Source organism: Poecilia reticulata, chromosome 13 (genome assembly GCF_904066995.2).
Source record: "Poecilia reticulata chromosome 13, P_reticulata-male-v2, whole genome shotgun sequence".
NCBI lineage: Eukaryota > Metazoa > Chordata > Actinopteri > Cyprinodontiformes > Poeciliidae > Poecilia > Poecilia reticulata.
In genome coordinates, this window is record NC_088842.1 from 26645300 (window position 1) to 26663970 (window position 18671).

Here is an 18671-nt window from a genome sequence, read left to right on the forward strand (position 1 = left end):
GATGAGTTTCGTTTTAGTTTCTTTTAAAACAGATTTAAATCCTACTATCAAACATGTCATATGACCCATGAGAACTGTTTTGATACATTTCTCTACAGTGATGATGATGGCCGTTGGTATTCAAAGCTAGAGAAATAGAAAAAAATGTCAACCATATCCAATAGGTTCTAGGTTTCATTAAGATGCTCAATCTTTTATAAACTGAAAAACTTTCCTAGCTTTCTGTGCAAATTACTGACTTTTCTCACATCAAAATGATCAAACTAATGAAGAAAGCTTTTTAATTTAAGAAAACAATAGAACAGATAAATGTTGAGAGCAAATCCTGTCTAACTGGGAGTGCAAAGAATAATGCATATAAAGCAGAAGCTTTATGCTGGACTCAGGTCCATGCAACTATGGGCCAAATTTCTCAGAAATGTCATTTTTCCTCAAGTCCAAAACTTGTAAATAGTTAGAAATTAGTTTAAAATTATTTTACTGAGGACACAGCATTACCCTTGTTTTCCCTATGGTTCCATTTGCAACAACAGGTTCCTTGATAAAAGTTTGAACAATCTCTAGCATTTGGTTCAAATGCCTAAATTCTGAGTATTAACATGTGACTGTTTGGAATCCAGCCTCTAATTCACCAAATAGTTCAGTGAAGAAATACCTGCCCTCTTTACAAAATTCACTAGGTGTGTTGATGTTTTATGTGTAGAGGAGTAAAGTGCTTATTACTTCTTTTTTTTCTGTTGCCAATAATACACCAAGCATCTTTAAGATATTCTGCACAAAATTTTAATATATGGTAGCAGATGTCAATTTTTGTGTCTTTTTGTGTCTGAAAAGCGAGTTTTAGAACAATTTATCTGGTTTGAAAAACAATGGAACAGTAGATTTGATTCATACTTTTTGGATCTAAAATAGGATGTTTTATCTTTTATTTCTTTTAAGGAACTTCTGCTTTACTTAGTTCCACAACTTTGCCTTCACGAGTTCACTGCAAGTAAATGCAAAAGTAAAGTCAGGTTTATAACATGAGTTACAAAGAACCATTGTGCAGCGACTATTCACAATGCCTCAACGTTCAGAGCCTTGGGGTGAAGCAGTAAGAGGCTACCCTGATAAATCAGCAGCTTCAGTACATTCCAGCCAGACATGGACACAGAGGTTGCAGAAATACATTGAACTAGCTGTAACCCAGTAGTTTACCGATGATCTCTACATGTTTCTCCATATACTCTACATTACATGTTTTAAGGTATGTTCATTCCCTTCTGCTACCCTTTAGGACCTTGATCACTGGCATGGCATCTGGCAGCATTGTGGCATTCAACATAGATTTCAACAGATGGCACTATGAGCATCAAAACAGGTACTGACCAGATGAAAACTTCCAACATAAAGGTTAAGAGAAAACAAAACCTGCTAACCTGTGACTGTGGTGAGCAGAAGAGGATCCAAATAGCAAAGAAGGGATCAATCCGCAGGAGAACCTCAAATATTTTTATGTTCGTCTGACCTCAGAGGCAACCACATTCTGATTTATCTGCTGCTGTACAATCTGGACACATTGTTTTATTATTGTACCTTAACACCAGCTAATGTCGTCTCGAACTGAGACAAGTGGGACTGTTGTGATTATGGAGAAACTGAGGTGACGTATGCACAGATGTTAAATTCTAAATGTTTCCCTTTTAAACTGGAAAAAAGTAAAGCAACATATCAGCTGTTCACACATTTGACAGATATTTGGGAAAAGTGTAAAGAGAAAGATCTAAATGCTGGTGGCATACGATTTTTAACGGTAAAGGCTTAATATCTAAATGCTGTGGGACAAGCCAATGAAATGAGATGCCATTGTGCAAGCCATGAATTATTGTAGTCATCACCTTAAACATTTGTTAGCAACATGGGTAAAGCTGCTGTGTGCGCCTAGAGGTTAATTTGTATGTTTGTGAAAAGACTAAATGTTCATATATTTGTTGTTCGTTAATATGGAAAAGTGAGTTTTAATGTAATCTTAGTCCTTTGTGATAAATGTTTTTAATATGCCAGCAACATTTAAATGTGACATTGCCTTGTTTTTTTATGTTTTTAAGTAGGACTATTAGTTTACATTTTTCTGTTCAAAAGATGACTCAAAAAATTAAATGCCAAATTTGTTAGATGGTATCTTTTGATTTCAGTTTGTAGCAAAACTGACATTTTGGAAATGTCATTTTAATGACCATGTTATTAATGGTGCATTAGACATCAGTTCTGTTATTTAAAACCTTTGTATTTTGTATTCTTTTGCACAAATGTTTTTATCATGTCAATTCATAAACTGCACTTACTGTCAATCTGTACTCTCATAAGCAATATTTTGTTTCTGAATAGATTTAAGGAAGGCTTTCTGTTATTTGACATTAGTTATTGATGCAGATAAAGTGCTCTATTTTAGTATATTGATTAAAGCGATCAAAGCATTATTATGCTGTTTATCTGTCGATCTGTATGAACAAAAATATGCAAATTAACTTTTGGTTTGTTTCTAAGCACAGGTCTAACATAAAACCAATCTACCTAAAGCTATAATTTTGCATGCTAAGATATTAAGGCGGCACTGGGTTTACTATGTGTTCACATAAAACTCGTTTCAAAAAACAATCTTTTTAACTTATACAGCAGTGACTACATTCCATGCAGTGTTTTGATATTCCAGCTGTGCAGTATCATTTTCACATAATTTAATTTAAATGCAACATATTTGGAGATTGTAACTGCATTAAAAAAAATTATGGACCCGAGTCAACTTATGTAGTGTTTCTTTAAATAAATGTAAATTGTAAATCTGAAATACAAAGGGTGGATTTTTCTGGAATAGCGTTTGGTTATGCTGCCATCTGCTGTTTGAGCATGGACCTCCTGAGATCAGCAGTTTAAACATTTTTTTCTTCAGGTTTTTGTTTTTTCAGAACAAGTCTTTTTTGTTGTTGCTTTAATACAGTAATACTTTTCAGGTGGCAAGTCATGAGGCACCTAAATATTTTCACATGAGGAAAACCTATTCACCATTAATAAAAACCTTTCTTCACTAACTTGATTTCTTTGTGCTGTTTGGTACTTCCCCCAAAAAAGCCCTTTTGTGACCTTACATTAATGTCAACAAATGCGTTTTAATTTGATCAATTACCATGGACAGACACTATAATGCAAACTATTCATATAGAACAACAATTGCAGGAATTTGTTCATTTTTGTTTTACAGCAAGAGAGCAGAATAGTTCCATAGTATGCACTTTATCACATGCAGAAAAGAGCCTGGAAGACAAACATTCAAAACTTTTGTCTGAGCAAAATTAATCCCGTAATGAGAAAACATACAGGGGGTCTAAAAAAAAGCACTTGCATAAATCACATTAAAATGACTTAGTGGAAGCACTGTTGAATTCACTGAAGTGTGAAAAATAACTCATGTTGCACCATTTAACTCCGATAGGGAGGCGTGTCAGTTGTCTGTTAGAAATGCATTTGTTTTGGCATTCAAAATGGACATTTAGTATTGTGCGCTTTGTGCACCTAATTGCACTTGATTCCAGGTGTGCCAAGGCAATGCCTTAACAAAGGTGCAATTTTCAACATACTGTGCTCCACTGAGATTCATCTGCACCACCACCATTACAAGAACTAGTTTATTAACCCTCATTTCCTTTGTGAGACAATTTAATAGAAGTACTAGGTGTCTTTTTACAGTTCAATGATTTAATGATCCAGTGTAGCAGCATTTGTCAAATGTGTTTAGGAATTATGAGTCACATCTTTAGATCCCAAAGCACCATGCTTTCAAGAAATTTAACACTGCAAGATATTAAGCTAATAATGTGATATTTGAACTGAAAATGTTGAAATATGTATGAAACGTATCAAACAAGGTTATTCAGAAACAAGGGTTTAAATGCAAGAATTCAATAAACTTGTGAAAATTTAGGCAGTACTATGTTGTAACCATGAGAGGGCCCTAGTGAACTACCTCAGATGCCACCTTTCAACAAATTGAAGCTGCATTTGTGGCTTTTAAGAAAATATTTCCACAAGACTCCAATCAGCTAATTTGCCTTTTAAAATCTCTCTTTATTTTCCCCTTACAGTTAAGCTATAAACTCCATTATGGTGTAGTCACTCACTGAGCAAACTGATCATACACACAGATGTGGATTCTGCTCATCTTTGTACCCATGCATTACCATTTGGATAAGTACAACCACACCCCAAACTAAAATTTAAGAGAACTACATCAATGGTGAAATGATTGCAGTGCCCCTGCTAGTCCCAGTTTTTAAAGCACCAATGGAAAAAAATGAGAGAAGGTTACTGCCTGAATAAATAGGCCAAATTAGACAAACTTTTAAATTTTTTGCATGCTGTCAAGCTGTGTTCATTTTATTGGGCGGTCCTTCAATTTTACAAATGCATCTTAAATTAAGAAAGTGACCAGAAAAATGGGTACATTTAAGGACCAGAGACCCATTATTATTTTAAACACAAATCTCTCCAAACATTTTCCAAATAGGAACCTGGTGTGATTCTGGACACCTATTAGAATGGAGAAGTGGGTGAAAGAACGCTGTCAGCTGAACTTGGAGACAACTCTTCCAATTCTGGGGAGATGACGGGGTTGGCCATCACTGAGGTGGTGGTGGCACCACTGCTGGGCAACAGTTGGGTAGAAAGCTTTACATCCTGGTGGCGTCTTCCTCGGAAAACTTGCTTCTCTTTATCAAGTGGCGTGGTCTAAGAGGGGGTGAAACAGTAGTATATATCAGGTTCTTCTCAAATCAAAGAGGTAAGTTAAAAGTAAAAAAATAAATAAATTGTGACAAATTGATACAGAACAAAAGGTCCTTAGCTAATCAGGCACAATGTTAAAAATGTTTGTAACCTCTATGGAGCTACAAATATATTGTTTGCCAAGATATAAAACTTAAATGTTTCAGATTAAACTTTAATAAGGCAAGAATAATCTGAAAGCATAAAGCAGTTTTTAAATGATATTCAGTATATATTGGGGGGGACATATCCAAACTAAAGTAGCCTTCTGTGAATCAATTTACCCTCTTGCTGAAACATGATCTGCAAAATTACAGCACTTTGATTTTATTTCACTAGCCACACCAATGCCTGATCCCTGCAGAAATGTAGCGTAAAGAAAGAAAAAAAAAAAACTTAATTTGAACCAGTGACAACACAAAATAGGCTAAAATATCTAAAAATGACAATTCCCTAACCTAAAATGCAAGACATGGAGGAAATCCTCGACATCCATCAGGCTGGAAAGAGAAGCAAAGTAATTTGCTAGAGGCAGGTAGATTACCTACAAATTGTAGTCCAGAGTAAAGCTACAATATATTCAGACACCAAGTAAAAGGAAGGTATCCAATAAATTAATACAGCAAATAAGTACCAAGTAAGTGATCATAATAGCTGATCTAATAGTAATACAAATCATCAATTAGCAAAATTTAAGTAGGCACTTTTTTAACCCCCCTCACCCCATATAAACATTTAGATGTGTTAGAACAGGATAAAGTTCTTCCAGTTTCAATGTATAGACTTTATTATTCATTTATTTGATCTCCAAATGCCACAAATGCTTCAGCAGTTAAACATAGCAAAACAATAAAATGTGTTAAACAAGAGGTCTCATTTAATAAACTGTAGGTTCATGCTAAAGTTTATTCTTCATTCTATGAAGTTACTCACAGAGGTTAGACAATCCAGGAGCCACTTTGCTGCTTCTGGACATATTGTAGAAAATATTAAAAGCAGAAATTCCGTTCCAATAGAAATCCTTAAGCAGAATGTTTGCCTTAGAAAGCTGGGTTACGTAGCGTGACAAAAACCCAACCACTTAGGTTTATGGAGTTATTACTTTCAAAACTGCTTTTCAGGTATACTATAAAAATAGTTTGATCTAAAGAATTTAAGTGCAACAAAAAATGTAAAAACAAGATATAAGGGGGCAATGCATTTTTTGTGGCACTTTACAGCGCTTCTTGCGAACATAATTTAAACCACCACAGCAAGTTTTCTGAATCATTAAATTCAGTTTCTGTTGTAAAGGTAACTTAGTGTAATGTGAGAAAATATCACAGTAAACCGTGTAATGAAGAAGAACAGCTGCAGCCCAAACAGCCCAAATGAGATGAAGTAAACTGATGAGGTATGAAAATGATCAAGATGATGGGCGTGGGTCAAATCCATGGGGAATGGGAAATGGAGACTGCCAGCACTTTGCCATGGAAGCACTCACTGCACTTTAGCACTTTGCTGTGTCATACCTTATCCAACACAATCCTGGATTCTGGTTGTGATCCAAAGACCCTGACTTCTGGATGGTTAAGTCCTGGTCCAGCAAAGCAGAGGGAGATGAACTCAGTGGATCACCTTGAACTCAAAGCATCGCTGGCCAAATTGTCAGTAAGGTGTCCAACTTTAGTTTAGTACTAAAGTTACTACTTCACTGGCAAAATAATTACACGTAATCTATTTTTTCTTTATTTTACAACTTCACATGAAAACTCAAATTGTTCACTACATAAAACAATAAAAATACCATTCAGCATCTCTTCCATCAATAAATAAGTAGTTGAAAAATTCAGTAGTTTCCTATAAAGTAACATTTTGTACACCTAATGACTATAAGCATAATTTATGTGCAGGATGTCCAAGCAACAGTGCCGACAGTCCAGCTAGACAGGATGGCAGCATGAGGCGAAAAAAAAGAAGAAAGAAAAACATGGTAGCATGACTAGGATGGATGCTAATCTCAAGTAATGCTGAGAAAATGAGAGGGATCTGGCTATAGAGCCTGAATCTAGTGGAGCTGCTGTGGTAGGGGGAAATGAGTTCACTGCAGAGTAGAAATGCCATAATCTTCAACTTATTAATTCAAATTTAAAGTACATGGAGGTAAGAATGATATATAGTCAGAAGAAGAGCCGCAATCCAAAAAGAAAAATATACCATACAGCTAATAAGACGTAAAACAAACACTTTGGGTTGTCAGTAAGTTTACATTTCAGAGGCATTTAATATCAAGGCTTTCACAGATGGGGGCTGGGAGAGTATTAAGAGTACAAAGAGCAACGTTTTAAGTGAAATAATTATAAATTTTAAGATTACATTGAAATGGGGGGGAAATTTTATTTTTTAATGGAATTTATGAAAAAAATATTTAGCCAAAAGCTGTTTGCAATGTAATTCTTCATTTTCAACTGAAAAATCCCTTTGATAATGCAAATGTTAGAATTATAAGAAATCCAATAAAGTGAAAATGGGAATATCCATTTTCCATTTATATTCAGTATTAAAAAAGTCAAGTCTTTTCACCTACAAGCAGAGCTCTCCTAAAGGGAATGTCTGTAATCAGTGATATGAGAAATTTGTTTTAGCAAAAAATTTGAAAGATTCTGCTAAAAATTTAATTGCACCGTGAGGACCACTTTTGGACTACGTTGAATCCTAATGGTTTCCTTTTTGAATGGTAAAGCATGAAAAGCAAGGCAGCAAAAACGAAAAATCAAAATCAGCAAAAAAATTAAAATAAAAACACGCTCTCACTGAGAAAAAAAAATTACAAGCAAACTTTGCATTGAGTTTCTAATTAGTTCTTACTGTAATTACTGACACTCCTGCTGCAGTGCCGTTGAGCTTGGGTCCATAATTAAAATGCTTCTTGATTTTTCCAGCCACAGCAAGCTGGTGCCCCTTTTCTGACAGACCGTCACCCTGAAAAATACAAACACTGCTTAGCAACTTAGCTTGAGTTTCAGTTCTTTTTTACCTCTTTTGCTGTATACGTTTGCAGTGATTTACTGAACTTACTTTGACCCAGGGGTGATCCAGCACTTGTACAGCTGTGTATCTTTGATCCACAACTACCTGCAGCATGCCAGTGATCAGAGCCTAGAGATAAATGTGTTACCCATAAATATCTTGGAACATAATGAGAAAATCTGGTCTGACAGATTGTGAAGCATATTTATGGTAAAAGTCAACTTCCAGGCAACCTTGGCAGGCTCAGATACATTGTCCAAGTATGGTGCTGGAAATTCAAGATGGCCTTTTAGAATCTCTTCAAAGAGGGCCTCCTGGTCTTCACCACTGCTGCAAAAATAAAATGCAGTTAAAAAAAGAAAAACAGGGGGAAAATAATTTCACAACTGCAAAAGCATATATCAATTAGTGATTATTTTTACTTAATGCAATAATAATAAAAAAAGCACATACCCACGGAAAGGAGGAAAGCCACAGACCAGTATGTAAGTGATGACGCCCGCTGCCCAGATATCAACCTTGAGGCCATATCTGAAGTTATAAAATGAAACAGCAGAATGAAGAAAAACATACATTATACATTACAGTTTTTGCCCCACAAACCACATTCGACCTTACCCTGTTTCAGCAACAATCTCTGGTGCTACATAAGTTGGCGTTCCACAAACAGCATAAAGAGGACCATTGATAACAGTAGCCAAGCCAAAGTCTCCCAGTTTCAGAGATTTACTACCATCTTGATGTTCGTACACCTGTGTGACAAGAATGGGCAAAAATGATGAGCAAAGCCCCTACTTGGTGAGAGATTGAAGTAAAACAACCAAAAAATATTGCTTCTAAGCATGTTTAATATTTATACTTAATTTTGCATTGACATAAAAAGCTGTTTACCAGTTGTGAGAATATGCAGATGGATCTCAATAAGCTGCATTGAAAAGTTCAAGCGAATCTTAAAGATTCTTTTTGACAGAAACATTATCTGAGGTTAAACTGTAAGCTTCATGCATTACATCTCCAAAAAACTAGAGGTTTTTACACTGTTAAATCAAGGGAAAAAAAACAAACTTGTGTATATGCGGACTCCTGTTGGTTTAGAGATTGTGTTAAACAATTTTCAGCACAGAAAAAAAAATAAAAAAATAAAAAAATAATAATTATTTTAGGCTTGAATGAGAAAAAGGTAATCCAGTAATTCAATCCAAAAAGTTAAAACAAAGATACATTTACCAAAATGAGGTCCATTTCAGGTGTATTTTTTTAAATTAAAACCCCAGATTTCTTTCTTAGAAAATATTACATAACAATTTAAAAAGATTTTTAATCCACAATTTTTTACATTATAGATGACACATCCATGTGGAATAAAGCTGACTTGACAGCAGTCCAGCAGACAGTCAGTGACACATTCTCAAAGCAGGATAAGGTTTTTATAAATGCTTATTCCTTAGGATGTGTATTAAGACAGGCTTTATTAAGCACCACTTACCAAGAGATTTTCTGGTTTTATGTCTCTGTGCACAATATTGAGACTGTGGAGGTACTTGATGGCACTTGCCAAGTTGAACAGCATACAACTGGCATCTCGCTCTGTGTATCTGTTGGAGGAGGTAATGGCATCAAAGAGATCTCCTCCCTGGATAAAAGGTTTTTAAAATGCAAATAATTATTACATGATTATGTAAACTTTCTGAAAGTGATTAATCACATTCTAATCATAACATGTATCAATATAACCTTTCGGGGAAAGTAGCTTTGAACCTACATTTACTGATGTATTCACCTATAATCTATTTAACTTAGAAATGCAAAGTACCTTCACCAGCTCCATTACAAGATAGAGATCTCTGCGGGTGTCCATTTCTTCGATTAAGAGGACAATGTTTGGATGTTTCACACGCCTCAGAATGGACACTTCACTCTGTATCATGTGTTCCTGAATGATGCAGAAAAGGAAAGCACATAACTTAAGAATAATTCAGTATTTAAAACACATCAATTTCACAAAGATCTTTAATCCCTGTGCTCCAAACACACACACACAAACTAGAATACTAAATTCTAGATAAAGAAGAATGCCTACCTTTCCCTTACATTTGTCTTTGCTGATTATTTTTAAAGCGTACTCTCTTCCAGTTGATCTTTCTACACATTCACGAACCACAGCAAAGTTTCCATCCCCTAAAATCCTTCCAACTTTGTATCTGTCTGCTATGGAGGTAGGAACTGGGGAACATTCTTCCACTGGCTCAACTGAGTGAGAAAACATATCTATAATTTCTGAAACATATGGCATAATGACCCATGTGTAGTTGTTTCATGTCACTACCCCACCTTCACTGTTGGGACCATCTCCTTCATCCATGGAGCTGCATACCTTGGTAGAGGCTAACGAGAGTGAAGAGCCACTGTACTGGGATCCCTAAAAACCGGAGGGGGTGAAGGGGATCAAATTATTACATCATAAAAAATAATGGCAACACTTTCTAAAGGCTTTAAGAAGAAAAGCTTCACAAACTTAAATTACATCTAGTCCAAACACAGAAAAGACAAAAACGTGATGCAAAATTGATGCATAAGATCCCAATACAGAAATCTGATATAAGCAATAGAGGACAATTTCAAAAAAATATTTAACTACAATAGTATAAATAAAATTGTAATTTAAAGGATTTAGATTATATTCAAATGAAGTTACACACAAATACACAGAGCATGAAAAATTATATGTACTAATAACACCCTAGCATCCCTTTGCATTATGGTGGTAATTTGAACAATGTTGTAAATCTGCAGGCATGTGTGATTCTTGCAAAACAACAGTGACATGAATACAAATATATATATATATATTTTTTAAAGTTATGACATTTTAATGAGGCCATTTAAAGCTTGCATGTGAGCACTAAAGAAATGACCCCAATTCTTTAAATGTCCATAAATAAACATTTTTATTTAATTACATCCCCCTAATATTCACTTTAACGTTTTAAAACATTCAAGGGCCTACACAAAAACCTTACTGCTTTAATTAACTTATCCCAAATATTTTAGTGCCTAAAGCAAATGAATGTTGATTAGCACCGATGAAAATACAATAAACAGCAACTATGAAATGCCCATTTCGGACAAATGAGCATCTCTGGATGCAGTTTCTATGCTATCGCAAAGAAAACAGCAACGTGCAACAGTCTATCACTTTAGTACAACAGAAACCTGATAGTCTAAGACAAAAGAGCCCTTTCAAAGCATGAAATATGGCATAGTCAAATGGTTTAGACTCTGGACATAACATAAGCTCAAGACAAGAAAAAAAGGAAATATTCAATGACAGCACAGAAGTAGTTCTCTATTCTACAAACTTTGGCTGTTATTACCTGTCGTCTTCGGAGGCTAGCAGGACTGGTTAAAATGGGACTTGGAGATTTTCCAGAACGAGGTGTAGAAAGCGTACTGCCCGCTGTGCCATTTGCTGTTAAGATGGCAAAAAAAGACTAATAAGGAACCAAAACATGGGAAATTCAAGTTTTAATTATTAAACTTATAAACTCACATTTACCTGATCCGGCAGGTGAGGGAGACTTGCTTCTACGAGACATCCCACCAGTTCTTGGCAAGGAACGACCATGAACTGTGGGGAGTCGGCCATATGACGACGACTTCGTCACCCTGCATTCTGGTGAGGGAAAAACACTTTCATAGCATGAAATGTATTTTACCATTCAAGGTGATAAAGATTCTATTTAGAATAAGCAATCGTTCTGAGACATGAGGTGGAATCTGAACAAAAAGATTCAGCACAAAACTAGGCCAAAAATGGAGGGGGAAAAGTATTGCCTGCAGACACACACACCTCATTCCAAGTATAGAACTAGATCAGTCAGTGAAAATATCGTCTGCATTCAGAGGTTGGCATTTTTCCAGCACATTTCCTCAGACCAGATTAAATTACCTCTGAGCTGTGTTTAAGCAGCAAATATACTGTGCAAAGGTTAACATACTTTCCCACAACATAACTTAATATAAAACAATTTACAGTACAGTGAAAACGGTTAGACACAAGTTAGTGTAAGATGATTTGATGTGAGAAGAGGGAACACAATATTACAATGCTAAATAAAAGACACATTTAAGAATTATCTGGGAAATGGGGAAAAAAAAAAAAAAACTTTAGCTTACCAAGCATTTATATAGGACACAAACAAAGATACTTCAGCATTTTTATGAACTGAAATTCAATATCACATTTAGCCCACTCAAATCCTTATAGACATACTTACCATTTTCATCCAAATTGAAATCATCTTGATAGCGAAACTTTTCAGGACCACAAGCAATAAAAATGTCATCTTCTGCAAAAAAGTCCTGAAGACACGTGATCTGTCAAAAAGATTTAAAACAGGATTCTTAAAAACTACTCTTCAAAGAAAATACCCTATTTTCCATAGAGGTTAGTGTTTTTATTTCAACTGATTTTAGCTTTTGTCATTTCAAAATTAATTGCTCAGTTTAAATTGGTCAAATGGCTTTTTCAAGACTCAACTCGCATTCATCTCAGCACTTGCAAGCCTACCTTTGGACTCAAGTAGAAAGACTTTTGACTAGCAAAACACTCATTTGGTCCCACCTCTGGGTGATACAATGCACATTTAAATGCAGTAATTACCCTTTACTGCCTGGGATCATGTAAAAAAAACAAAATCTTGACATCCATACCGGATAATGTCAAAACAATATTGTTCTTAAGGTGAAAGCAAATAAAATGGCTCATGATTGAAGAGCTGTGAAATGTGTATTCTGAAATATCAGTAAGCACCAGTCACCCACTAAAAATAAAAAAAATAAAATAAACGAATAAATGCATGATTTTTCTGTTTTTAGCATTTCTAAATCAATCTAGCTGCACTTCACAAGAGTCTATTATGCACAATTTGTTGCACCCTAATTTCTGACAAGTCTGACAGTAAAAATATTGGTGACATATGACCAATAGATGCTTCTATTCATAAAAAAAGACACCATTCTGAGAGTTTGCAACCCATACACACACCCTTTATCAGCTCTGCTTTTTGAAATGTTACCATATTTCTGTTGTCCATTTTACTCTTTAAAACTAAATGATTTTCAGTTGATACACTTAGGAAAAATTAACATTTTTAAAGAGTTCATGCTAAAAGGCATTTCCCCTTTTGCAACTTTTCCTAAGTAGGATGGTTTGAGTCAAACTGTATAAGAGTTTGACAAAATGAAGTTGTTCATTGTCTAAATAGCTAGACATGCACAAGACATTAACCACTGGCTTAGATATTCCTTTTGAAATTTGTAAGAAAAATATAAAACCCAATAAATAAAGTGTGGGTATGCTAAGGCTGTCAACATGTAAATATAAACTATAAAGCATGAACTAAAATCTCCTCACCATCACATATTTCATGAATTTTAGAAACATCCAGTATGCATCAAAAGTATGACCTGTTTAAAGGTTAAAGAACCATAAAAACTCCCCCTTTGATGACAGCGGGTGATCATCTGGCCATCTGTTGGCACAACATGACAAAGCAAGCACTGAATAAAGAGCACAGAATGGCAGAGATCAAATTTACTAAACCCTGTTATTAAACCCACAAAGTGCTCACACCATTAGAGAAGCCTAGAAAAAAAAAATCTTAAAGAATCATAATTGTTTGCAAGACAAGTAGTTTCTTTGGGACTGAGGAGGGTGATTCTTGGGAATGACCCACTTCTCTAGGTACAATCTGCTAGTGCCTGGTTGGAATCCTTATTGCCTTCAGAACTGCCTTTTTTTTCCTTCATGGCATAGATTAAGAAAAAAAAAGATGTTGGAAACATCCTTCTTGAAAATGAGTGGCAGTCAACTATATATCCATAATGAAAATCTGCTGTACCAACCTTAAAGGTAACCTGTTTAAAATCAGCTGACTGTAAAGGTCACTTACTTCCCTTTCATGACAAGGAGACCAGTTTGAGATGATTTGAGCTATGTGACATGGCGCTTGATCTCACTGAAAGTAGCCATCGGTAGCCCATCTGTTCCACTTTGTGTGCTCCAATATGGTATTCTTTATACCTTGGTTAGAACAGGTAATTATTTAAACCACATTTTCCTTTTAAATGTCTCAAAAAAAAAGAAATCTGTCAATTTTCCTCTGGCCACTGACATCCAGTGAGCACACAACTATTGCTCACTAGATATCTTCTCCATTTACAGTCAGTCCCTCTTGACTGACCATCATAAGAGATGGTTGTATGTCAAAAGCCAATAGCTCAGCAGTTTTTAAATGCTCAGATTAGCCAATCTGGCATCAACAACCAATCCATATTCAAAGTCTAGTTACCCCACTGCTCAATTTGAACTTCTGAAATGAGTCTTCATCACATTTAGATGATAAATGCTTTGAATTGCTGTTTCCAAAAGATTGAACAAGTGTATGTCAGGGACATTCAAGTTAATGGCAACAATAAAGTTAAATGGTTTAGTTCACTCCTGACTTTAAAAAGATGTGTCCCCAAGTATGTGCTATGACATTGCAAAACAAAAACTAAACATATTAATGACATAGTCATGCTGCCATATGCAGCATGACTATATGCACAAAACAGCAGAAAGTAAAACACTGATGAATCCCGTCACTAACTCACATGCTCACTGCTCTGCTGCAGAAACTGTTACTTAGCAACCACTTCAAGAAACCATTCATCCCAGTGTTACAGCTAATACAGAGCACAGGACAGAGTTTTTGAAGTGAATTGAAAAGAAGTTACTATTTTTATGGGATGCTTAATCAAGCTTTTAGTAGTTGCCACATTCCTTTCCCTTAAAAACAGGCAATCTCCTGGAATATTATAATTTCAAGAGCTTTCAATAGTAGTATTTGGGTATACTGTGGCTGGCTAATCAATCAATGCAAAATACATGTAAATAACTATTGTGCAAAAATTACTTTTCTGGAAATACTTCAATATTTAGGAGACTAATCTGAAATCAGATTACATGGTTCCATCCAACAGTGTTCTGTTGTTGTAGGAATATGGGATGGAGTCCTAGAAACCCATTTCTGGTAATACATTTAGCAATTATTCCCAGGTGATTTTTAACGTACTGTGCTCCATCTTTGAGTAAGAAAGAAACTGCAGGAGGGATGGCAGGGGAAAAAAATCCAGAAAACTTTCAGTACAGCAGTATTCCAAAGCTGTACTGAGCTTTGGACTACTGCTCCGTTTAGAAAATCAGAGTGGATCAAGCTCATCCCCACATCATTCAAGTAATGTAAATATCAATTTCCCATAGATCATAGCTTGGCAAAACTAAAAGAGGAGCAAACTAATGCACATAGGCCATTTACTCCCATTCAAGCAATTAATCTTTTAGACAGTAGACAAAAAAAAAAGCACAAGAGTACTCTACAATACAGAGCACTTAGTTGTTGGACTTTCTTGAGTACAACTTTAAATGCAAAACATCCAGAACTAACATATAGCTAGCTAAACTTAACAATATTGATAACGTTTTATGAAATTTATGTTTTTGATAATTCCATTAATGTCGATCATCAAAACCGAAGTTTCATAGACGATTGATTCCAGTGACCAGGAGGGTCAATATGCAACTTCTTCAACTTGAAATGTCAGACTAATATCGCTGAGTAACATTTTACAATCTTGAAGATGATAGTAACATAAATATTTAAATATCCACTGTAGGCAAGGAGAGCACTAAAACTGAGTACAAACATAACCAGTCATAAAGTAAAATATTTTTTTCAGAAACAAGAAAAATAAAAGAATGACTCATTGATGCCAAAGGGTTCCTAAGCTTTTGTGACTTTAAGGGTATACCCGTTTTACCCCGTTTGCAAATCCATATAAAATAACTCAATGAGCAAACTTAAAACTTGAGTTTTACAGAGCCAGAGAGAATTTTAACACCTACCATTTTGCCATCAACAGTATATAGTCTTTTGACGACCCCAGAGTCCAGCTTGATGGCATCTGTGATGTCACTCATGACTTGATCAAAAGAGTGTGCCGTCTTCCTGTTGAGCAAGACCCGAACAGCCTTGCGAGGTTTGACTCCACTGCGGACAATCGTCACCAGTTTGGGCTTTATGAAGTCTTTGGTCTCCCTGGTTTCTGGGGATCCAGCCATGGCGCTGCCAAGGGAAGAAGGATCGCGGACAGAAGCTGCAGTCCTGGCGCCAACTGCCCAGTTGGGATGTACATTCTTCATATAGTCTAGTTTCTTGAAAGGCTCTATAGATGCACAAACATAGCTCTCTCCTGCAGAAAATTGGAATAGAAAAGTTAATATACAAGTATGAAACATAATGCTAAAATGTGAGGATGATTGAATAAAGAGTCGAGTATGAGCACATGTTCTTTTTAAAAAACACAAAGGAGGTGGCCGTGCTATTTTGTTTACGTCATGCACTTTCTGACTTGGTTGGACTTTAATGTTTGCACTTAAGACAGCTGATATCACTCGCCTATGATTCAATATAAATTAAAATTTTTAAATAACGTTACAACAAAAGGACACAAACTCACCTTCCACCAGCTGTTCTATGTTGGTAATCTTGGTTACTCCATCAACAGTATATATGGTCCTTACTCCTTGGGGCAAGTTGACATTATCTGAGAGAGATCTTGTGAGATCTGCAAGGAGAGCATCTAGCGACCTAAATCTCTCCTGAGAAATGGCATACACAATCCCTTTAAAGTAGCGGTCACCGTTGCGGTAGAAACGAATCTTCTTGGCCTTCTTTTCTGAGCTCAGTGCTTGCAGTGTCCTGGTTCTGTAAAGGCTGCAGTGAGCACTATGAGTTGGACTAGGGAGACCATTCCCTCTGGAGCCCCTTCGGGTGTATCTCTGAGACTTGTCCCGCTCATCAAAATGCTCCAGGTCCATGACTGCTGAATTACCCCCTAAAATAAAAAAGGAACAAAAAAAAGAAAATCTTAGAAAAAAAAAGGAAAAAATCCTTCATCTGAAACTAAGTAAAACCCACCACATCAGAATCATGTTTTGTGACAGGCTATATTCTCTGATTTGTGCAAGCTCTAATGCTGCAACTGTTCCTAGTAAACACATAAAGAAGCATGTCACACCCATCTAATGCTCCCTGGTTTCTCATAATTTAAACAGTGTAAAATGGAATACATATTTTAGACAATTATTAAAAGGACATGACTACCCAAATTATTTTTCAGAAGAAAAATTATAGTTAACTAAACACAACAGCAAATAAATGGTAAAAATAAATAAATAAATTCTAATTTCATTGCAGTCCCTTACCTTGGAGGTGAGGACACAGAGGTAGGCAAAAAGGGTCTGTGCGGAAGTCTTAAATTGTCTTATTTATGTGATGCCTTGGAGGAAGCATACGTCCCTTTGTTGCCCTGTGATTGTCCTTAGCCGTCCCGCTGTGTCTGTTCTGTCGTGTGTGCTCACATGCAGACTGGAGGCAGGGCAGCCGGTGTCCTCTACCCTCCCCTGCTCTTATTCCATTGCGGTGATTTAGCAGACCGCTGCAAGAGCGTGCCGTCAGCATGGCTCGCGCACGTTTATGACGGAGCGCGCAAACGCAGGATGCGCGGTCACGTAAGCCATACAGTAAAATTGGATAAAACAGAGTAACATTGTGTAGATATGATAGTAAAAAGGAATACCAATCGCTCCTCCATTTTTCTTAACATTGTGAGTTGGTACATAGATGAAAAATTGTCATCACGTGTGAATGCGTGCACGATTGTATGTAGAAGAGTTTTGGGGTACACTGGTTGAAGCATAAGCGTAACACAATACAGGTCATTTACCCTAAAGGCTTATAGTTTAGTGTACCCGATTTCCATTAAATCCACTCTTATCTTTCCCGCAAATTTTTTTGTTGCTCTGATAATTTCATAATAATTTCATCTCGATTTAACAAATATCATTAAGTCACAACATGTACTATACACGAGTGAAAAGGCCCCGTTCTCAATAACTACAAAACATTTTCATGGCCGTATTCATCAAATTAATATATTGCAAATATTCTCAAAGTATAGGATTTGATATTTTTTTCTTACAGTGTGTTCAATTGATTTATATAGCTTTTCCCATTTAAAATTTTTTTTTCTCCAATTTTCCTCCATGCATCTTCCTCAAACATATGAATGATGAAAAAAACATGATGAATAACTGTTCAATTTATTCCCAAAGTTGCAGACAATCTGTGTATGTAACAAAACAAAGATAAGTATTGGTCAAATTAATGACGAAGATAGCCGAGAATGAGACTGGCATTTAAAGACATGCTTTAGCTACGACTTCGTACTTCATTTTAAAAAGGGGTCTGTGAAAAGATGACAGGCATCTCTTTGGGTAAATATTTAAAGCTAATATTTACCCTGTAATACTTCAGATTTGAAGAAGAGTTCTGAAATCCTTACCATTTGGAGCGCATGTCATACCGTCCATTACCAATCACTTTTACCTGTTTCACACAGGTGCAGGTGATATGTTTAATTAACTTCATCAGACAGATTTTTGTCACGTTAAAAGCACGTGACGGCTGGCTCTCTTATCTCCGGGTGAATGGTTTTCTCAAGGGTAACTAGGACTTAAATATATATTTATTAACCTTTTCAAAAGGGTGAAGATTTTGGATCCAGCTCCACTTTTATTAGTGATATTGTTTGCTCAACTATGCCAACACGAACATTAGGACTTGGCTTTAGTTCAAAAGCCTTGATAAATCCTTAGAATCTTGAAGAAGGCAAATTGCTGATCAGGCTAAACATCTAAAGGTTATTAACAACAGCAAAGAAAAAAAAGGTTGTTTCTTTGAACACTAGTATCATCTCTC

General features: G+C 35.9%; 2 protein-coding genes across 13 annotated transcripts in view; one reads left to right on the forward strand and one right to left on the reverse strand.

Moving 5' to 3' along the window:
• Positions 1 to 3073, forward strand: part of nbeab (neurobeachin b) — a 220153-nt gene extending 217080 nt beyond the window's left edge. For all 5 annotated transcript variants that reach the window (XM_008426293.3, XM_008426301.3, XM_081614410.1 and 2 more), the window contains one exon: positions 1277 to 3073. In XM_008426293.3, coding sequence (XP_008424515.2) covers positions 1277 to 1367 — 91 coding nt within the window. In that variant the 3' untranslated portion in view covers positions 1368 to 3073. The remainder of the gene's footprint in view (positions 1 to 1276) is intronic.
• Positions 3074 to 3126: 53 nt separating this feature from the next.
• On the reverse strand, positions 3127 to 18407 carry dclk1b (doublecortin-like kinase 1b). 8 transcript variants are annotated; one of them, XM_008426290.3, is made up of 17 exons: positions 18256 to 18407; positions 16369 to 16746; positions 15755 to 16101; positions 12084 to 12183; positions 11363 to 11479; positions 11181 to 11275; positions 10138 to 10225; positions 9887 to 10056; positions 9620 to 9739; positions 9293 to 9439; positions 8425 to 8558; positions 8260 to 8337; positions 8040 to 8136; positions 7855 to 7935; positions 7645 to 7758; positions 6309 to 6373; positions 3127 to 4761 (listed from the first exon to the last, which is right to left on the reverse strand). In XM_008426290.3, the coding sequence occupies exons 1-17, from the start codon at positions 18281 to 18283 to the stop codon at positions 4704 to 4706; spliced, it is 2217 nt and encodes a 738-aa protein (XP_008424512.2). In that variant the 5' UTR covers positions 18284 to 18407; the 3' UTR covers positions 3127 to 4703. The 8 variants fall into 8 exon arrangements, with proteins under 8 accessions (XP_008424512.2, XP_008424511.2, XP_081470547.1 ...); XM_008426289.3 differs by having other exon boundaries at positions 11357 to 11479; XM_081614421.1 differs by lacking the exon at positions 6309 to 6373 and having other exon boundaries at positions 8040 to 8133; positions 9887 to 10051; positions 10133 to 10225.
• Positions 18408 to 18671: the final 264 nt, after the last annotated feature.

What these genes read in the sequence shown, in the direction of transcription:
- dclk1b (XM_081614420.1), bottom strand. Translation starts at nt 18,283, where the DNA reads ATGGACGGTATGACATGCGCTCCAAATG. An exon ending in TTTCAATTTGGATGAAAATG is followed by an intron (nt 11,480 to 12,083) that starts GTAAGTATGTCT and finishes TTCCCTCACCAG; the next exon opens with AATGCAGGGTGACGAAGTCG. An exon ending in CTAGCCTCCGAAGACGACAG is followed by an intron (nt 10,226 to 11,180) that starts GTAATAACAGCC and finishes TCCGGTTTTTAG; the next exon opens with GGATCCCAGTACAGTGGCTC.